Source organism: Littorina saxatilis, linkage group LG15 (genome assembly GCF_037325665.1).
Source record: "Littorina saxatilis isolate snail1 linkage group LG15, US_GU_Lsax_2.0, whole genome shotgun sequence".
NCBI lineage: Eukaryota > Metazoa > Mollusca > Gastropoda > Littorinimorpha > Littorinidae > Littorina > Littorina saxatilis.
Window position 1 is genome coordinate 41,609,295 of NC_090259.1, and position 20,546 is coordinate 41,629,840.

The window sequence follows — 20,546 nt, forward strand, 5'->3', positions numbered from 1 at the left end:
CGATTTCATGTTGTTCGGTTTCTAAGCTCCAGAAAAGTAAATAAAGAAGATACCAAAGGGAGATTTCCTACAATTTGATCTGCACAGCGTGTTTCCAATGTCCACGCGAGGAAGAGCTGTCGAAAGCGCGGCAGTCAGTGTCGATCTTGCAGCCGTATCCCGGTAAGTTCAGAGACAGATCTAGTGTCTCCCACTCTGATAACGTGTCACCTACTGTTAATCCGTTTTGTTTTAATTTCTTTTTATTTCAGCAGACACGGATGTCAAACACAGTGCTAGGCAGTCACCTCTAGTGAAATGAGTTGATCTAAAGTGCCTGTAATGTTTGGATGTCTTTGCTCGTGGTTCGATTTATGTGAATTTCAAGACTTGCAGTAGAGTCTCAAGTTAAGTTTACTCTGCCCGAAAAAAACTGTCCACCATTTACTTGAACATGCAGATATAAGGAAACGGAATGAATCTGTTCTCAAAGTCAAAATGATCACGATTTTTTCCTCAGATTCAAAACATGCACTGTCATGGTTTTGTCTGTACAATTTAGTAAGTCTTAAGTACTTTGCAACAACTTCCTTGAACGTGAAAGACAGTTTTTGAATGCTAGATCTGTATCGCGTTTCATTCCAGACTCGATCCTCTCTTTGATTGTAGATCTACTGTTTGCTGTTTACGCACTATCATATGATTCGCTATGTAACGTTTGGTAAGCTTACCTTGCCACAGCTTTCTTGTCTTTGTTGGCATTTCTGGCTGTGTTGACCGTCAGAATTATTTTAAGAACCAGGCTGCTGCAGTCGACATGTTTCGCATATTGTAGGGTTACCATGCTGCATAGGTAAAGTGGCTTGTATAACCTGACTATTCTGTTTCAAAACACTGTTTATATTTTTTGTGTAGGTTGTAGTCATCATAACTAATCGCATTTTGCCATTTGTTTCAGAAAGGAGGTTAACCTACAACAAGATCGACGCTATGTCAGATATATGCCTCAGCCACATGAAGACTTCCGAATTTAGATCTACTCGGCATGGTGACAAGTCTTGATGAAAAGTATAGGACTGAGGACAGCAGTGGAAAAAGTGCCCACATGGCAGGTACCTAACCTATTACCCTAGTCATTTTATCTGTTTGCCTTCTTTTGAAAATTATACATGGAGTTGATATGATGCGTTAGTTTTAACTGTGTGTGTGTGTGCGTGTGTGTGTGTGTGTGTGTGTGTGTGTGTTTGTGTGTGTGTGTTACGGAGTGAGTGAGTTTGTGTTATGTTACTGTTTGTTGATTTCTTACGGGAGCCTTGAAGGCTTCGCCTCTTGTTGTTTGTGCAATAGTTCGAAACTAAGAAATTTGGTCCTCCTCGGAAGAGGACTAAATTTGGGCAAGTTAGTCACCAACTTAGGTCGGAACTTTTGAAAATATCGTGCCATGCATTGCGCACTAGAGCGATAGTTTCGAACTTTGGATTTAGTTCCCAACTCGCTTGATAGTCTCCATTCATGCATTCCACTACTGAAGTCAGTTTGCCACCCTGAAAATGTGAACTCCAGACTGTGTGTCGGTAAAATTCCGGTTCCACTTTTTGTCGGCACCGGATCCAGTAAAAGAATCGATCCTTTTGATCGATCCTTTTGATCGATCGTTTGACCCTTTCCGCGCGTGGGGCGGAAAGGGTCAAACGCGAAAATGATCGATCCTTTTGATCGATCATTTGACACTTTTCGCCTTCCATAATTATTAGCTCCTTACGTATTTCGTTACTCCGCAAACGACTAAGCACGCGTCGTGACCACCAAGTTACGCATTTGCGGAGCTACGGAATACGTAGGCTTTACGTGTTCGTAACTCCATGCGTAACCTAACTTATTTGCGCTAGGGAGATAGGGAGAGAGATAGAGAGTGTGAGTGTGTGTCCGTGTGTGCGTATGCGTGTGTATGTGCGTGTGTGTGTGTGTGTGTGTGTGTGTGTGTGTGTGTGTGTGTGTGTGTGTGTGTGAGAGAGAGATAGAGACTGAGAGAGAGAAAGAAAGAGAGTTGATCTATTATGTCTTGATTCCCTCATTTAATTTTCTTTTGTTGTATAGTGTAGAACTTAGAAAGCTTCATGACATAGGCTACCTATATATGGTGCGGTTTTATGGTCGTTTAACTGTCCATCGGTGAACCATGCAATTATTTCTCTTCAACGATTGACTCGGTCTCTACTGACAACTCTAAACTCCACAAAACACGACTTTTTTCAGTTTAGAAATGTCAGTCTCGCCCCCATAAATTGAAACACAAACTTAAATACATCCACACATCATTGTCTGTTACAACGTTCCAGCTTTGCTTTAAATGCACAATCATTAGGAGGGACACGGACCTTTTCCCAGTACATACCGACTGAGCCATCACTCAAATCTTCGACGACACTGACTCAGCCTATATGCTGTGTACATCTCCCCGGCCGGGCAGTTTTAGCTCTCGTAATGTGCGGAAGAACTGAGAGAAACGTTTGCGTTCTGCTTATGTTTGTCTTGTTTGCTTGCCAAAATAATATTGCATTGACCAACCACGTTCGCACTGTCACCATGCTCCCATCAGTGCTGCTTTGTTTACCACGTTCCAAGGTGAAGAGTTCACCGCGCCTGCGCAGGGACGGGGATTCCCCGTGACGTCACATCAAAGTTCGGACCTACCTTTTAGTTGGTAACTGAGCAGTCTCGACCAAGTTCGCTCTCACGCATTGCAGACTGACTGAAGCTTTAGTTACCTACCGCTCATTTCGAACCTACGTTTAGTTGCTTACTATGGTAGTCCCCATTCATGCATTCCACTACTGGTGTACACATGATACAACCTATTGTATCTGCAAAGCAGATAGAGGTACTGATTAACTCTCTTTTGCTTTACATTCTGTACACTTTGCACTTTCAGGAAAGCCAAGTTACAGCGAACAGTGCACTCTTTTAAATTTGTGTTGCATTTCCCACATATTGTCACCATTACCAAAGAATGACTGAGACATGAAAGGTAGACTCACCCAAAACAGAAACTTCACAGAAAACAATGTGATAGTTCCAGCCATAGCCCGGCTGTTCTAGCTTCTCAAGACGTATATTTCGCCCAGTGACATCTTCGTAGCATCTGATGTCGTACGTAGCTGCACATGCAAACAAAGCAATAGTCGTTTAGGTCTTTCTTCTCTGCTCACGTCTTAGTCGATTGCTTCTGTCTGCTTCACAGTACAGTGAAACCCGGCTATATTGAAGTGGCACGGGACCCGGGAAGACCTTCAATATAGCCGGAACTTCAACATAGGCAATTCTCGGTTATGTGTGAGTTTAGAGGGAGCGGTTAGCGACAATAAACTCTATTTAAACGAGACAGATATGCGGGAAAGGGGGGGGGGGGTGTAGAGGTAATGCAGGGGGAAGTGATAGCAAGTCCCGTGGGAACGAATGCGGGGAATGGAAGAGGGTTGGAGGACAGGGGGTAGGTGATGAGTGAAGGAGAGCCATCTGGAATGAAACAATGGTAACCGATAAGGGGGAGTCCGAGAGAGAGCGAGTACCGAAGTCATTAGTAGCAGCGCGGCGGCCAGCAAGCAAGCCCAGGCGGCGCGAAGAATTAGTGCGGCTGTTGACTTTCTGGCACCGGGGGAGACCCCCCAACGTGAACCTGTGTGACCATATGTCTGACCAAGCCCTTGTGTTCCTTCTTTCCAGGTCAGGAATCCCGCTTGGGCGCTCAACTGACAGCAGAGGTATTGGATTACAGGGCAAGCGCCTTCTCTGATAACACCAAGAAGACATATCGCACTCACCTCACCTCGTATTTACGCTTCTGTGCGGAGATGGACATAATGCCAGTGCCTGTGAACGAGCAGACTGTTGCGCAATACGCAGCGTACTTAGCCAGACGCTTAAAACCGTCGTCCATTAAACAGTACATAAACATTATTCGCATCCTTCATCTGGAAAGTGGTTTGCCGCACCCCTTTAAAGACTCGTGGTATGTACAGACCACTCTTAAAGGCATTGAGAAATCTAAAGGGTGTGCTGTAAACAAGAAAACCCCAATCACTCCTGAACTACTACATATTATCAAGCGCCAGCTGAATTTTCTTTGTAAAGAAGACATTGTGTTTTGGGCGGCGTGTTTGGTGCTTTTCTTCGGAGTTCTCCGAAAATCAAACTTGTTCCAGGACAACGGGAATTTTGATCCCGATAAGTAGCTTACACGAGATCGCGTGGTGATTTTGGGGACGGACAGTGTGTCAATAACTTTTCAATGGAGTAAGACAATTCAGCGTAAAGAACGCTCCGTGGAAATAAAGCTTCCTGCAATGCCTTCACATCCTTTATGTCCAGTGTCCGCAGTGACTGAGATGTTTCATGTGTTGGGACCGATGGGCCCCAAGGCGCAGGTTTTTCCGATCAAAGGATCTGATTTCAATAAGAGACTGCGTGTAACTGCTGCTGTTGCTGGAGGGAATTTCTCTAGTCACAGTTTCCGGCGGGGCGGCGCCGCGTGGGCGTTGAGTTGTGGCGTGCCGGGTGAAATAGTTAAGGTGATGGGGGACTGGAAAAGCACTGCTTACTTAGGTTACTTAGATCAGCTGCCGCCCAAGGTGATTGACTCGTATAGATTGCATATAGTCCGCAAAACCCCTTCAACTAGTACAACATAACACTCCTAACTAATAATACTATTTTCTTGAATTGGGCGGAATAACGAGCGTAACTTCCTATTTGGGATTTATCTCTGAACAATGTTATCTTTCATGGTCATTGTCAGATGGTATTTTTCTCTGAAGTAAACTGCCCTCGTTACTTGGCCCAAACCAATGAACCTCTTGGCTATACGTATTTTGGTACGGAAGCGTGAGTGTAAAATGTGTGCGCGCGCGTGTGTGTGCCGTGTGTGTATGTCAGTGTGTGTGTATGTCAGTGTATGTGTCTGCGCGTGTGACGATGTGTGTGTGTGTGTGTGTGTGTGTGTGTGTGTGTGTGTGTGTTAGTCAGTGACAGTTGCCTAGTGTTCGACAATTGCAGCTGGGGAGGGGGGGGGAGCATTAGTGAGTAGTTTAAGTGTGAGTTTAGAGGGAGCGGTTAGCGACAATAAACTCTATTTAAACGAGACAGATATGCGGGAAAGGGGGGGGGGGGGTGTAGAGGTAATGCAGGGGGAAGTGATAGCAAGTCCCGTGGGAACGAATGCGGGGAATGGAAGAGGGTTGGAGGACAGGGGGTAGGTGATGAGTGAAGGAGAGCCATCTGGAATGAAACAATGGTAACCGATAAGGGGGAGTCCGAGAGAGAGCGAGTACCGAAGTCATTAGTAGCAGCGCGGCGGCCAGCAAGCAAGTTCAGCGACTTTTTCAGTCCTGCAAACCCCCCATCCACCCCCCGGCATCCACCTCAGTATTCGTTTTGTTGACAGTTCGCTGCGTGCATTGTGTACCCCCTTTCGAGATGATTGCATATGCATATTTTGAATCAATTTCTTGCATAGTATAATCAAAATGAGGGCTATATATGTGTTAATTAGTAATTGATGTTGTTGAATTCATTGTCATTGTTTTTAAAAAAATTTTATGAATAGATATGTATGTTAACATTTGTTTCTTTGTGTGTGTGTGTGGATTTATCTCTGAACAATGTTATCTTTCATGGTCATTGTCAGATGGTATTTTTCTCTGAAGTAAACTGCCCTCGTTACTTGGCCCAAACCAATGAACCTCTTGGCTATACGTATTTTGGTACGGAAGCGTGAGTGTAAAATGTGTGCGCGCGCGTGTGTGTGTGTGTGTGTGTATGTCAGTGTATGTGTCTGCGCGTGTGACGATGTGTGTGTGTGTGTGTGTGTGTGTGTGTGTGTGTTAGTCAGTGACAGTTGCCTGGTGTTCGACAATTGCAGCTGGGGAGGGGGGGGGGGGAGCATTAGTGAGTAGTTTAAATTGAATTTCCCTCCTTGTTCCTTCAGAAATTCAATATAACCGAACTTTTTTTCACAAAACGTTCTTATTTCCGTGTCCACACATTGCGTTTAAAGTGAGATATATTCCCATTAATCTTTCACCTGTTGGCTGTTGTTCTTCGAGCTTCCTTGCTTTTTTCTGCACACACACACATACGGACACACACTCACACACACGCACGCCCCCCCCCCTCCCTTAAACACACAAACACACATTCCATATTCCTCAGCTACTTCCTTTCTTTTTTTTGCAGCCAGTTTCCAGCTTCTGAATAAGCTTGATTTTTTATATTTAGTCAAGTTTTGACTAAATATTTTAACATCGAGGGGGAATCGAAACGAGGGTCGTGGTGTATGTGCGTGCGTGTGTGCGTGCGTGCGTGTGTGTGTGTGTGTGTGTGTGTGTGTGTGTGTGTGTGTGTGTGTAGAGCGATTCAGACTAAACTACTGGACCGATCTTTATGAAATTTGACATGAGAGTTCCTGGGTATGAAATCCCCGAACGTTTTTTTCATTTTTTTGATAAATGTCTTTGATGACGTCATATCCGGCTTTTCGTGAAAGTTGAGGCGGCACTGTCACGCCCTCATTTTTCAACCAAATTGGTTCAAATTTTGGTCAAGTAATCTTCGACAAAGCCCGGGGTTCGGTATTGCATTTCAGCTTGGTGGCTTAAAAATTAATTAATGACTTTGGTCATTAAAAATCGGAAAATTGTAAAAAAAAATAAAAATTTATAAAACGATCCAAATTTACGTTTATCTTATTCTCCATCATTTGCTGATTCCAAAAACATATAAATATGTTATATTCGGATTAAAAACAAGCTCTGAAAATTAAATATATAAAAATTATTATCAAAATTAAATTGTCCAAATCAATTTAAAAACACTTTCATCTTATTCCTTGTCGGTTCCTGATTCCAAAAACATATAGATATGATATGTTTGGATTAAAAACACGCTCAGAAAGTTAAAACAAAGAGAGGTACAGAAAAGCGTGCTATCCTTCTTAGCGCAACTACTACCCCGCTCTTCTTGTCAATTTCACTGCCTTTGCCATGAGCGGTGGACTGACGATGCTACGAGTATACGGTCTTGCTGAAAAATGGCATTGCGTTCAGTTTCATTCTGTGAGTTCGACAGCTACTTGACTAAATATTGTATTTTCGCCTTACGCGACTTGTCTTTTACATTTAGTCAAGTTTTGACTAAATGTTTTAACATAGAGGGGGAATCGAGACGAGGGTCTTGGTGTATGTGTGTGTGTGTGTGTGTGTGTATGTGTGTGTGTGTGTGTGTGTGTGTGTGTCTGTCTGTCTGTCTGTCTGTCTGTCTGTCTGTGTGTGTCTGTCTGTGCGTGTGTGTGTGTAGAGCGATTCAGAGTGAACTACTGGACCGATATTTATGAAATTTGACATGAGATTTCCTGGGTATGATATCCCCGGATGTTTTTTTCATTTTTTTGGATAAATGTCTTTGATGACGTCATATCCGGCTTTTTGTAAAAGTTGAGGCGGCACTGTCACACCCTCATTTTTCAATCATATTGATTGAAATTTTGGTCAAGCAATCTTCGACAAAGGCTGGACTTTGGTATTGCATTTCAGCTTGGAGGCTTAAAAATTCGAAAATTGTAATTAAAATTATTTTATATAAAATGATCCAAATTTACGTTTATCTTAGTTTTCATCATTTTCTGATTCCAAAAACATATAAATATGTTATATTCGGATTAAAAACAAGCTCTAAAAATAAAGAATATAAAAATTATGATTCTTTCTTTCTTTCTTTATTTGGTGTTTAACGTCGTTTTCAACCACGAAGGTTATATCGCGACGGAGAAAGGGGGGAGATGGGATAGAGCCACTTGTCAATTGTTTCTTGTTCACAAAAGCACTAATCAAAAATTTGCTCCAGGGGCTTGCAACGTAGTACAATGTATTACCTTACTGGGAGAATGCAAGTTTCCAGTACAAAGGACTTAACATTTCTTACATACTGCTTGACTAAAATCTTTACAAAAATTGACTATATTCTTTCTATACAAGAAACACTTAACAAGGGTAAAAAGAGAAACAGAATCCGTTAGTCGCCTCTTACGACATGCTGGGGAGCATCGGGTAAATTCTTCCCCCTAACCCGCGGGGGGTAAAATTATGATTAAAATTAAATTTCCGAAATCGATTTAAAAACAATTTCATCTTATTTCTTGTCGGTTCCTGATTCCAAAAACATATAGATATGATATGTTTGGATTAAAAACACGCTCAGAAAGTTAAAGCGAAGAGAGGTACAGAAAAGCGTGCTTTGCAGCACAGCCCAACCACTACTGCGCTAAACAGGCTCAATCAATCAATCAATATGAGGCTTATATCGCGCGTATTCCGTGGGTACAGTTCTAAGCGCAGGGATTTATTTATTTTTATTTTTTATGTTATGCAATTTATATCGCGCACATATTCAAGGCGCAGGGATTGACGGACGGACGGACGCGCATGAGGCATGTTTTAATCATGGATGTGCAAACGCTGTGTGGAGTACGCTCATTTTTTTGAAAATAAACCAAGTTTGTTTAAGAATACTCAAAGTGCAAAACAGGGGTTCCCAGGTCTGCCTAACATTTATGTTCATGAGTGTGTGTATTTGTGTGTATGTTTATCGTAACTGTATAATACAGGACTAGTGAAATAATACAGTGGAGGGAACCTACATTTGGAGTTGTGTTTGTTCCTGTATGATAGCGTACTAGCGCATTTGCATTCATTCACAGTATAAGATAGTAGGGTCACAGTACAGGTGTGTATGAGCTAGTAGGGCCACAGTACAGGTGTGTATAAGATAGTAGGGTCACAGTACAGGTGTGTATGAGATAGTAGGGTCACAGTACAGGTGTGTATGAGATAGTAGAGACACAGTACAGATGTGTATGAGATCGTAAGAACACAGTACAGGTGTGCATGAGATAGTAATAACACAGTACAGGTGTGTACGAGATAGTAGGGCTACAATACATGTGTGCACGAATAGTAGGGACTCAGTACATATAGACATAGTAAGGCCACATTACATGTGTGCGCGAGATAGAATGGCAAAAGTACATGTGTGTGCGAGATAGTAGGGCCACAGAACAGGGGTGTACGAATTAGTAAGAAGACAGAACATGTGTGCACGAGATTGTAAGAACACAGTACCCAGCCAGCATGATTCTGCGTGACGCATGCGTTATTTCTGCGTTTTTCATGCGGGGATGCGTACGGCCTCGTGACACCTTCGCTTCGCGCGCGTTACTTTTCGCCAACTTTTACGCAGATTGTCGCATTCGAAACGACTTCACCACGCAGTGTATAGCACGCATGGATTTGAAAAAGGTGATTGCAATTATTGTTTTTCCTAATTTTATACCGTGTGTTTATGCTTGTTCTTCATGAAATAATTTATTATATTTTATGTTATTAACAAATATTTACTTTTACATTTTGGTTATGAATAGTTATTCTTCTTCAAAAACTTCTTTTTTTTAGAAAAAAATTGCATAAAAACTTTCAATCTGTTATTTTTCAGTTTATCTTAAGACAGTTTCGGTTAAAAAAATACATTTAAAAGTTTAATAAAATTTTTTTTAAATGGTTTTCCCATTTAATTTGTATCTAATCATTTTGTTATTACTAACATTTATTTGTTTAATTGTTATCCTGATTATTTTTATCTTAAATTAAATATAATGATTATTTTAATTTGTATTATCATTATAATTGTTTTAGCATGTATATTATTGTAATGGGGATTTGGTATTGTTGTAGGAATCAGCTTTCCAGAAAATAATGTAGTGGAAAAATTTATGCAAAGCATAATAAAATTATTATATGAACAGAAAAGATAACTGAAATCTATATGAACACCCATAACAAACAGATAAAAACATGAAAAAAATTCAGATTAAACAAAACAAGAAGGGCAAAGCCCATACGACTCACATGCTTGACCTTGACCTTCAGGGTCAAGGTCAAATAACTAAACCTAGCAATGACATCATACACTAAGAACTGCTTTACACATTTTTCCTACCAAAATACATGTGACCTTGACCCAAGGTCAAGGTCATCCAAGGTCATGCAACACAAAGCTGTTAATTCAAGACATAGGAAGTACAATGGTGCTTATTGGCCCTTTCTACCATGAGATATGGTCACTTTTAGTGGTTCACTACCTTATTTTGGTCACATTTCATAAGGGTCAAAGTGACCTTGACCTTGATCATATGTGACCAAATGTGTCTCATGATGAAAGCATAACATGTGCCCCACATAATTTTTAAGTTTGAAACAGTTATCTTCCATAGTTCAGGGTCAAGGTCACTTCAAAATATGTATACAATCCAACTTTGAAGAGCTCCTGTGACCTTGACCTTGAAGCAAGGTAAACCAAACTGGTATCAAAAGATGGGGCTTACTTTGCCCTATATATCATATATAGGTGAGGTATTCAATCTCAAAAACTTAAGAGAAAATGGGAAAAATGTGAAAAATACCTGTTTTTTAGACAACATTTATGGCCCCTGCGACCTTGACCTTGAAGCAAGGTCAAGATGCTATGTATGTTTTTTGGGGCCTTGTCATCATACACCATCTTGCCAAATTTGGTACTGATAGACTGAATAGTGTCCAAGAAATATCCAACGTTAAAGTTTTCCGGACGGACGGACGGACGACTCGGGTGAGTACATAGACTCACTTTTGCTTCGCATGTGAGTCAAAAATGTAAACTAAAGTAACTTTGAAACTAATTATCTACTCAAAATAAAAGCTGATGTTAATGGTTACATAAAATTTGTTCTCAGCATTTTTTCATTTTATTTTATTTTGCTGTGGAAGAAAATCTTTAGATGAAAGTTCAATTCCAGGGGAGACAGTTACCTTGACTGCAAAGAGCAATTGAAGTTATTTCTCTTGTCTGTCAGCCATACTTCAATCTCTAAATTCCTGTTGGCTAGAAGTCTGTCAATCCACATTGTATCGGCGTTATTTTGCTTTTTCTTCTTATTGACTTGTATTTTTGACTTGCTTATTGGATGCAAGGTAATCTTATCCTTCTCTCTGAAATGAAGATTCACTTCTTTCAAGAATAGGTAAGTTGATCAACTGAAGGAAAAATTTGGGAATTTGAATTTTGATAGCGCACGGCCTTCGCCTTCAGCTTCGAGTTTAATAGCAGAGAGAGTTTCTCACACTTTCGATTTTTTTTTTCGCCTGGAAGAACACTGTTCTATTCGTTCATGTTTGTTTTGTCTGAAAGATGAATGAATGAACTAACTTTTCCAAAAACATAAAGTTGATTGATGCAGTGGTTTGTTTTTAAGGAGTTGTGGAAGAGTGAAAATGCCATCCGAATCCCGATTCGCGGGTCGCATACTGCACCATAAAAACTGAATTTTCGTTTATCATTTTATGTCTCATTGTCTGTTTCTTGGTAAACTTTGGTTGGTTCCTAATCTGGTCTAGTCATTGCGGCAGCAGTTGTCAGGAGCTTTAGTAGTAATAGGCTCTTCATATATCTGTTTTTTTTATTTGTATCTTTTTATTTTTCCACAGATGTTCAACGTTCAGTTCTGCATACTGACATAGTGGAATATTCTGTGTCTGAGTCTCGGAAAAGAGAGAAATTACCCTTGTTCCCGGGGCATGCATAGACCAGAGAGGCAGGCAGAGGCTGTGTCAGTGTGTGCAGTGATAAAGTTGAAAAACAGATTTTTACACCCCCGGTATAGGGGTGTGTATAGGATTCGCTTGATGTGTTTGTTTGTTTCGGTGTGTGTTTGTGTTCGCATATAGATCTCAAGAATGAACGGACCGATCGTCACCAAACTTGGTGAACAGGTTCTATACATTCCTGAGACGGTCCTTACAAAAATTGGGACCAGTCAAACACACGGTTAGGGAGTTATTGGTGGATTAAGATTCTACAAGGACTTATAGAGGCACATATTAATGGTCAAAGGGAAATAACCTTCTCAGTTGGTGGCAGTGAGAATGGTTATTTCCCTTTGACCAACGGGGGTGTTTTTCCTACCTCGGAGGAATTTCTTGTTTAATAAGTGTGCGCTGGGGGCGCGTATGGTCTTCGTTATCTGAGGGAAAACGAATTCGTCACGCACTGATTTCGATTTGCAAAAATGCGCGCGTATCGAGTGCGTCTTTCGCAATTGGAACGCATTATTTGGCGACTGCGAGACGCTTTCGCTGTGCATAATTTTGCTGGCTGGGTTCATGAGATAGTAAGCATGTATGTCTTTGTAAACGAAACAGCCGAGTGTCGATCGAATATAGGAACCACGCCCACACCAGAAACAAGAAAAGCAAATGCTTGCACCCGACTCGCCTTCGTTATCCGAGCCCCTCCCTGAACCATCTTATCCCTTAGAAGACGCCCTTTCTTTCAAGACCCCAAACCCACCATATGACATTCTTAAGACCCAGTTTTCTAAGATATTTTGTTCATCTACTCTATAAGTTTACCCCCATCATAAGACCTGATCTTCTCAGGGTTTTGTAGGTGGTCGTAAAAGGAGGATTCCACTACCCATGACCCCATCCCCACTACCCATGACCCCATCTCCACTACCCATGACCCCACTACCCACTACCCCATCCCCACTACCCATGACCCCATCCCCACTACCCATGACCCCATCCCCATGACCCCATCCCCATTACCCATCCCCACGACCCCATCCCCACTACCCATGACCCCATCCCCACGACCCCATCCCCCACTACCCATGACCCCATCCCCACTACCCCATCCCCACTACCCATGACCCCATCCCCACTACCCATGACCCCATCCCCACTACCCATCCCCACTACCCACGACCCCATCCCCACTACCCATGACCCCATCCCCACTACCCACGACCCCATCCTCACTACCCATGACCCCATCCCCACTACCCATGACCCCATCCCCACTACCCATGACCCCATCCCCACTACCCATGACCCCATCCCCACTACCCCATCCCCACTACCATGACCCCATCCCCACTACCCCATCCCCACTACCCATGACCCCATCCCCACTACCCCATCCCCACTACCCATGACCCCATCCCCACCCCCCTAAGAATCGTTCACATAATCAAACTTGCACAAACCCCAACCTCCTTCCTACCACAATCACAAGCCTGACATACTCAACATCCACCAAATTTTTAAACAGATTTTTTTTTTAACAAGAATCATAATAATCTATATTATAATACGCGTGGGCTTTTTCGCCGTGTGGACGTATCTCCTACCAAACCCCGCCGATTTGGCCCCTGTCCCTCGGTTCCCCCGTAGGAACGGATCGCGCTGAACACGATGCGCTGGGTTAGATTAACGAGTTCGAAAGCGAAATGGCTTTTTGAGGCCTTTCGGTGTGAAATTTGGTAGCAGACGAAATATCCCAGCTATCCCATTGGCCGAAAGCGAACGGTTTGACTAAACACTACGCGACCGCACCCCAGACGAACCTAGCCGTGTGTTTTATTTCTCTGACTTAAAACTCGGTACAAAGTATGATAATGTTGTGAAGATACTGGATATATAAAAAAATATTACACGTACATGCTTTAGTTTGAGGCCCCGCAAGGTAGTGCAAGGTCGCGTGCGGTCGCGTGCGGTCGCGCAGTCTTTAGTCAGACCCAAAGTGAACGTTGCCACTTGCTCCTCCCCCAGCTTTGAATCGGGGCAGCTGTCAAATCTGCTGTTGGCGTGTTGCATCGACTGGTGGATCCTACAACTGGCTCTACAGGTAAATCCCATTTATCAGTCTGTAAAACTTTCTTAAAGTGTTCCTAACCTTGCTGTATTCTGCCACAGGGGTTATACTATAGAGATAGAGAATTTGCAACATTATGCCCGCCATTTTGACACGCCACGGCTGAACTGCAGGATTTTCGCTCTTTCAACGCTGCATTCTTTGGTTGTTTTCTAACCCAGGCATAGGCCATACATGGGGGGGGGGGGGGGGGGGGGGGGGGATTTCAAGGAATCTTGCCATACATTATGGGGGGGGGGGGGGGGGTGCGGTACTAAGCCAAAGTTTGGGATTCTGCCGGCGTTTAATACCCATGCAGATCTGAGTTGTTCTTCAGTACTGGTGACAGAAAGGGGGAAAAGTGGTCAAAATTCAAATCTCTAGTTTTGTTTTTGAAATATTGCTTTTCATAAAGCAGAAATACTGTAGTATCTGTTGTACATAAGAAAAAATCACTGGTTCACATGGTTCCTACATAATCTAACTTTTAAAGCTGGTTCTTGTGTGTCTGTGTGTGTGTTTGTATGCTAACGATAGGACCCGAAACGGCTGCACGGACTGAGACAGGAATTGCAGAGAATGTTCTTTGCCACTCGAGTCGTGTCATAGGGTACTTTTGGAATGGCAAATTTGAAAGGATTCTTCAAAAAAACGGCGGAAAACATTATATACCCTGTGAGCTATCGAGGATCCTCCCCGTCTGGGCTGTCGAAACATGGTCTTGTTAAAAGACGTTTTCAAATGCGGTTAACGGGGAGATACACTTGAAGCACATTTAGCGAAGTTATGTTGCCAAATCATCAAAGATCAACATTTCACTACACGGATCGATGCACACAGTCGAAATAGATGTGACTTTCACACGACCGAAGACTACGCAGACGACAAGATCTAAATATTTAGATCAGTGAGAGCAATCCGTTAAAGAACAGTTACTCCGCTTATTCGTCTTCAGTTAAGCTTATTTCCCCTGCCATAAGTTTCCTTGCAGATCTGCAGTCGCGTAGTGAAATGAACTAGTGTCATCGGAAGATTCTTCTCGGTCAATGATCAAAGCACAGTAAGTTCTATGCTGACAAAAGTCACTTTCGGACAACACGACGATTGACTTAATTTATGAGCCCAAAGGTAACAATATCGACAAGAATGTACGCATTTGACATTAAATGAAACATTCATAGACAGTTTCCAACTCACCAGATCTGCCAAAAAGCCGTCATTCGTGAAAAAAACGATGATTTTAATCAGACAGGTATCGGAAACAAGTCTTGGTCACCTGCGTTATTCCTTCCGAGGCGACGTGACGGCGCCACATTTGTTTGTTTATGGCTGTTTAACGCGAAACAACACAGTTGAAATTTGTGTGTAAAATACCACAAATGTGTGGTGAATCAGTTCGTCATCTGCGTTTCGATGGTAATTCAGTCAGATTGGAGTTACTTTGAATCGAAGGCGAGAGTAACCTGCGTTATTTGTGTGACGGCGTGAACAAATTTGATTGCAATATTTTATACAGAAAGTAAATTTCAATGATTCTGGCTCAGACTTGTAGATCCGTTATGCAGTGTTTTGGTAGTGTATCTGCTTTTCTGATATGAAGCTCATTTGGAGTGATACGCTGATCGAAGTGGGGTACCCTATGTGGGACATCAGCCGGATGCAGATTACGCCTCAGAACACTCTCGCATTTCACAAAGACAACAATAATTTGCAACATTTCAAGAACTGCATCAGTTTTATTGGATACTATTTCAACAAAAACAGCACAAACACGACTATTATCAACAACACAGAACGGGAGGTAAGTCTTCAAAGACGCACCAAGTGTGCGTTCCCATTTTTGGACGCCATTTTTGCAAGCATTTTCACAGTAAATCTTAATATTTCCATATCTATTGAATGATTTTGGTATTTTCTTTGATTGTGCCGGTTCTCCTATCTCTCTGGCATGTACTGGGTGCTTTGTGACCAGTTTCTCCCCTAGACTGTATTGAAAAAATGCGTCCGTGTGAGCTGACCCCCACTTGTGACCAGTAGCAAAGAACAACTCAGATGCAGAAAGAAACGCTGCATTCTTTCGTTGTTTACTACCCCAGGCATAGGCCATTCATGAGGGGGGGATTTCAAGGAATCTTGCCATACATGGGGGGGGGGGGGGGGGGCAGTACTGGGAGCCAAAGTTTTGGATTCTGCCGGCGTTACCCATGCAGATGCAGAAAGAATCTTGCTTAGGCCATACAATACGGGGGGGGGGGGGGGGGGGGGGGGGGGGGGTTGTATTACCTGAAAACAGCATGGAGCAAATAGTTATTTTTCTACTTTTCTAACCCAGGCATAGGTTGTCATTTAGTTATAATATGCGTTTGAATCATTATATATTTTAGACGTTTTAGATTTCCATTTCGTACAAATCTATGACCCATGGTATAGGCCATACATGAGGGGGGAGAGAGGGCGGTGCTATTTATTACCTGAAAACAGCACACACACGTGCCATTGGACGTACCTTTATTGGGTGTGTGTTTGTGTGTGTGTGTGTGTGTGTGTTTGTGTGTACATGACTTTATATGCATGGATGCGTGCACTGGATTGTGTGTGTGTGTTTGGACCATGTATATTTTCTGTTGTCATTTAGTTACAATATGCGTTTGAATCATTATATATTTTAGACGTTTTAGATTTCCATTTCGTATCTTTACGATGGCTTTTACCTTTAATGCTTCCAACTTTCAAAACGCTGCAAGACTGGGAAGAGATGCGGTGCTCAACAAACTGAAATTTGTTATTTTGATTAAGTTCACACACACTTTTGTCTTGGAACATCGTTTGCATGTACAGCATTTGTTGTTGACTCACATGCGAAGCAAAAGTGAGTCTATGTACTCACCCGAGTCGTCCGTCCGTCCGTCCGTCCGTCCGTCCGGACGTCCGTCCGTCCGGACGTCCGTCCGGAAAACTTTAACGTTGGATATTTCTTGGACACTATTCAGTCTATCAGTACCAAATTTGGCAAGATGGTGTATGATGACAAGGCCCCAAAAAACATACATAGCATCTTGACCTTGCTTCAAGGTCAAGGTCGCAGGGGCCATAAATGTTGCCTAAAAAACAGCTATTTTTCACATTTTTCCCATTTTCTCTGAAGTTTTTGAGATTCAATACCTCACCTATATATGATATATAGGGCAAAGTAAGCCCCATCTTTTGATACCAGTTTGGTTTACCTTGCTTCAAGGTCAAGGTCACAGGAGCTCTTCAAAGTTGGATTGTATACATATTTTGAAGTGACCTTGACCCTGAACTATGGAAGATAACTGTTTCAAACTTAAAAATTATGTGGGGCACATGTTATGCTTTCATCATGAGACACATTTGGTCACATATGATCAAGGTCAAGGTCACTTTGACCCTTATGAAATGAGACCAAAATAAGGTAGTGAACCACTAAAAGTGACCATATCTCATGGTAGAAAGAGCCAATAAGCACCATTGTACTTCCTATGTCTTGAATTAACAGCTTTGTGTTGCAATACCTTGGATGACCTTGACCTTGGGTCAAGGTCACATGTATTTTGGTAGGAAAAATGTGTAAAGCAGTTCTTAGTGTATGATGTCATTGCTAGGTTTAGTTAAGGTCAAGGTCAAGCATGTGAGTCGTATGGGCTTTGCCCTTCTTGTTGTTGTTGTAGGTGACAACAACCAGATCACTGGAAGACAGACAGACAGGGAGAAAGAGAGATATTTAGAGTTTGTCCTCTGGATATCTGGATATACAACTGGCTCTATACACTCGACAGGTAAATCCCATTTATCAGTCTGTAAAACTTTCTTAAAGTGTTCCAAAACCTTACTGGATTCTCCCACAGGGTTTATACTAAAGAGAATTTGCAACATTATTTCACCATTCACCACGTTTCTCTCTCCCGCCAATTTGATTTTGCCTTGCCACGCCACGGCTCAACTGCAGGATTTTTGCTAATGCAACGCTGCATTCTTTCGTTGTTTTTCTTTTCTATTTTTTTTAACCCAGGCATAGGCCATACATGAGGGGGGCTTTCAAGGGATCTTGCTGAAATCTATTGCATGTGTCTGCCTTCTTTCGGGGATTTTTTCTAACCTAAAGGCCATACATTGGGGGGGTTAAAAGAATCTTGCTTAGGCCATACATGGGGGGAGGGGGGGGGTCTATTACCTGAAAACAGCATAGGGAAAATTGTGTTATGTAGACGTATTTTATGATTTTGCTAATAAAAAAATAACATCCTGTTTTGACTGAGGAAGAACGTGATGGACTTGAAGGTATTATTTGTAAAGAAGAATTAGTCAAAGCAGTAAAACAACTTAAAAACGATAAAAGCCCCGGATCGGATGGATATTCAGCAGAATTTTTTAAATTTTTCTTTACTGATCTAGGTGCTTTCTTGCTTCGTTCAATTAATGAAGGTTTTAGAAAAGGTGAAATGTCGGTAACACAACGTCAAGGTGTGATCACCTGTATACCCAAAGAAGGGAAAGATAAAAGGTTTCTAAAAAATTGGCGTCCTATTACTCTTTTAAATACTGTCTACAAAATAGCTTCCACCTGCATTGCTGAAAGGCTGAAACGTGTTCTCCCAACCATAATTCATGAAGATCAAAAAGGGTTTATGCAAGGTAGGAATATAGGCGAAAATATTCGTTTACTCTATGATTCTATTATTTATGCTAATGAACGACAAGCTGATGGCCTTCTGTTAATGGTAGACTTTGAAAAAGCTTTCGATAGCATTGCATGGTCGTTTATACAAAAAACACTGAATAAATTTAACTTCGGAAATGATATAAAAAAAATGGATATTAACTTTTTACAGAAATAGTAAATCATGTGTAGCAGTAAACGGACAATATTCAGAGTGGTTTAACCTGGAGAGAGGAACCCGTCACGGGGACCCTTTGTCTCCTTATATTTTTCTAATTTGTGCCGAAATTATGGCAATAATGATGCGTCAGAATCCAAAAATCAAGGGACTGAATTTTTTTGATGTCGAAATTTTATTGTCACAATATGCTGATGACACTACCTTTTTTCTTGATGGCACCAAAGATTCTTTTTGTGCATGTGTAAAAACACTACAGACGTTTGCTTCTTTGTCAGGTCTAGTTATTAACTATGACAAGTCGTCAGCAGTGTGGATAGGAGCCTCTAACAATTCTAACGTTAAGTTTATGCCAGAGTATAACTTTGCTTGGAATCCCACTGTTTTCAGAGTTTTGGGTATCTGGTTTTCGACAAACATCGAGGAAATTGTTCCATTAAACTATGAAAACAAGTTTGTGGAGATTAAGAGAATTTTCAACTCGTGGTCCAGAAGGAATTTAACCCCTTTCGGAAAAATAACAGTCATTAAGACTTTGGCATTGTCCAAACTTACCTACCTATTTATTAATTTGCCGGACCCAGATGAGGATTTTCTAGCTAATCTACAGAAACTACTGTTTAATTTTGTTTGGGACGGGAAAATTGACAAAATCAAAAGAACCTCTATGTATCAGGCATACGAAGAGGGGGGACATAAAATGGTTAACGTGAGAGTTTTTCTAATGTCACTGAAGATAACCTGGCTAATGAAAGTTTTACATGATGATGGAAAAATTACACAAATTCTCTATGCATTATGTCCTGCTGTCCGAGTTGTGAAACAACGTGGGGGCGAGTTTGCAAATGTACTGATGCAAAGAATTGTTAATCCTTTTTGGGTTGATGTTTTTAAACATTATAAAAAAGTGTGTAACAAATGTATTCCATCCTCTTTTCATGACTTTGTATCTGAATGTCTTTTTTATAATATCAATATATGCAGAGACAAGAAGGTGTTGTTTCTTAGAAGCTGGGCACAATGTGGTATTGTTTCTGTTGGTCACTTGCTGAAGGAAGATGGATTTTTGACCTATGATGAATTTAGCAGAAAATACCCAAATGTGACTGTTAATTTTTTGTTATATCAAGGAATAGTACGGGCTGTTAAGAAGTATCAATGTAAGCTAGAAATTGACTTTTGTGATAACTTTTTGGTAAGTGACCCATGTGTTTGGCAGTGCTTGGCTAGTGGTGGTTCTAAACATGTCTATGGATATTTGATTAAGAGTACTGATCCTCTGAAATGTATTGAAAAGTGGTCAGCTGCACTGAACTGTAATGTAGATGTCAATAAGGTTTTTCTAAAAATTAAAAGAACAACTGAGGACGTACGTCCCAGATGGTTTCAATATAGACTGATATATAGAATTATACCCACCCAGCGTTTTTTGCATCTGAGAAAAATTGTTGAATCTCCTATTTGTACTTTCTGCGGACAGCAGGAGGAAACGCTAGAACATCTTTTTTTGGACTGTACAAAAACACAGGCTTTTTGGAATGATTTCCTTCAGTGGATGCGAGACAATTTTGTACATTGTACTAATGTTAGACTGTATAAGCAACTTATTATCTGTGGCTACCAAACAAACTGTGTGACGGACAAAACCTTTGATTTGTTCCTTCTAATCGCAAAATACCACATTTATACATCTAAAATACGTGCGACCTGCCCCCATTTTCAGGTTCTTGTTTTAACTCTAAAACAAAGATTTTTGGCAGAGAAGCACAATGCATTGGTTAACAATAAGTTAACTTCTTTCAACAGAAACTGGAGTCTGTACAGGCATGCGTTTGAATGATATTTGTTTTTATTTTTTTTATTTTTTATTTTTTGGTGAAATTATTTGTGTAGGTAAACTGCAAAGCCTGGTCACCGCTCGCTATCCTCTTTCTC

The 20,546-nt window shown here is 41.4% G+C and overlaps 1 protein-coding gene across 3 annotated transcripts in view; it reads right to left on the reverse strand.

Moving 5' to 3' along the window:
- LOC138949331 (uncharacterized) overlaps nucleotides 1–20,546 on the reverse strand; it is a 617,348-nt gene that overhangs the window by 487,409 nt on the left and 109,393 nt on the right. For 2 of the 3 annotated variants that reach the window (XM_070321116.1, XM_070321115.1), the window contains exon 6: nucleotides 3,018–3,137. The exons of the other annotated variant lie outside the window; for it this stretch is intronic. In XM_070321116.1, the coding sequence (XP_070177217.1) occupies nucleotides 3,018–3,137 (120 nt within the window). The remainder of the gene's footprint in view (nucleotides 1–3,017; nucleotides 3,138–20,546) is intronic. 3 annotated transcript variants of the gene reach the window in all.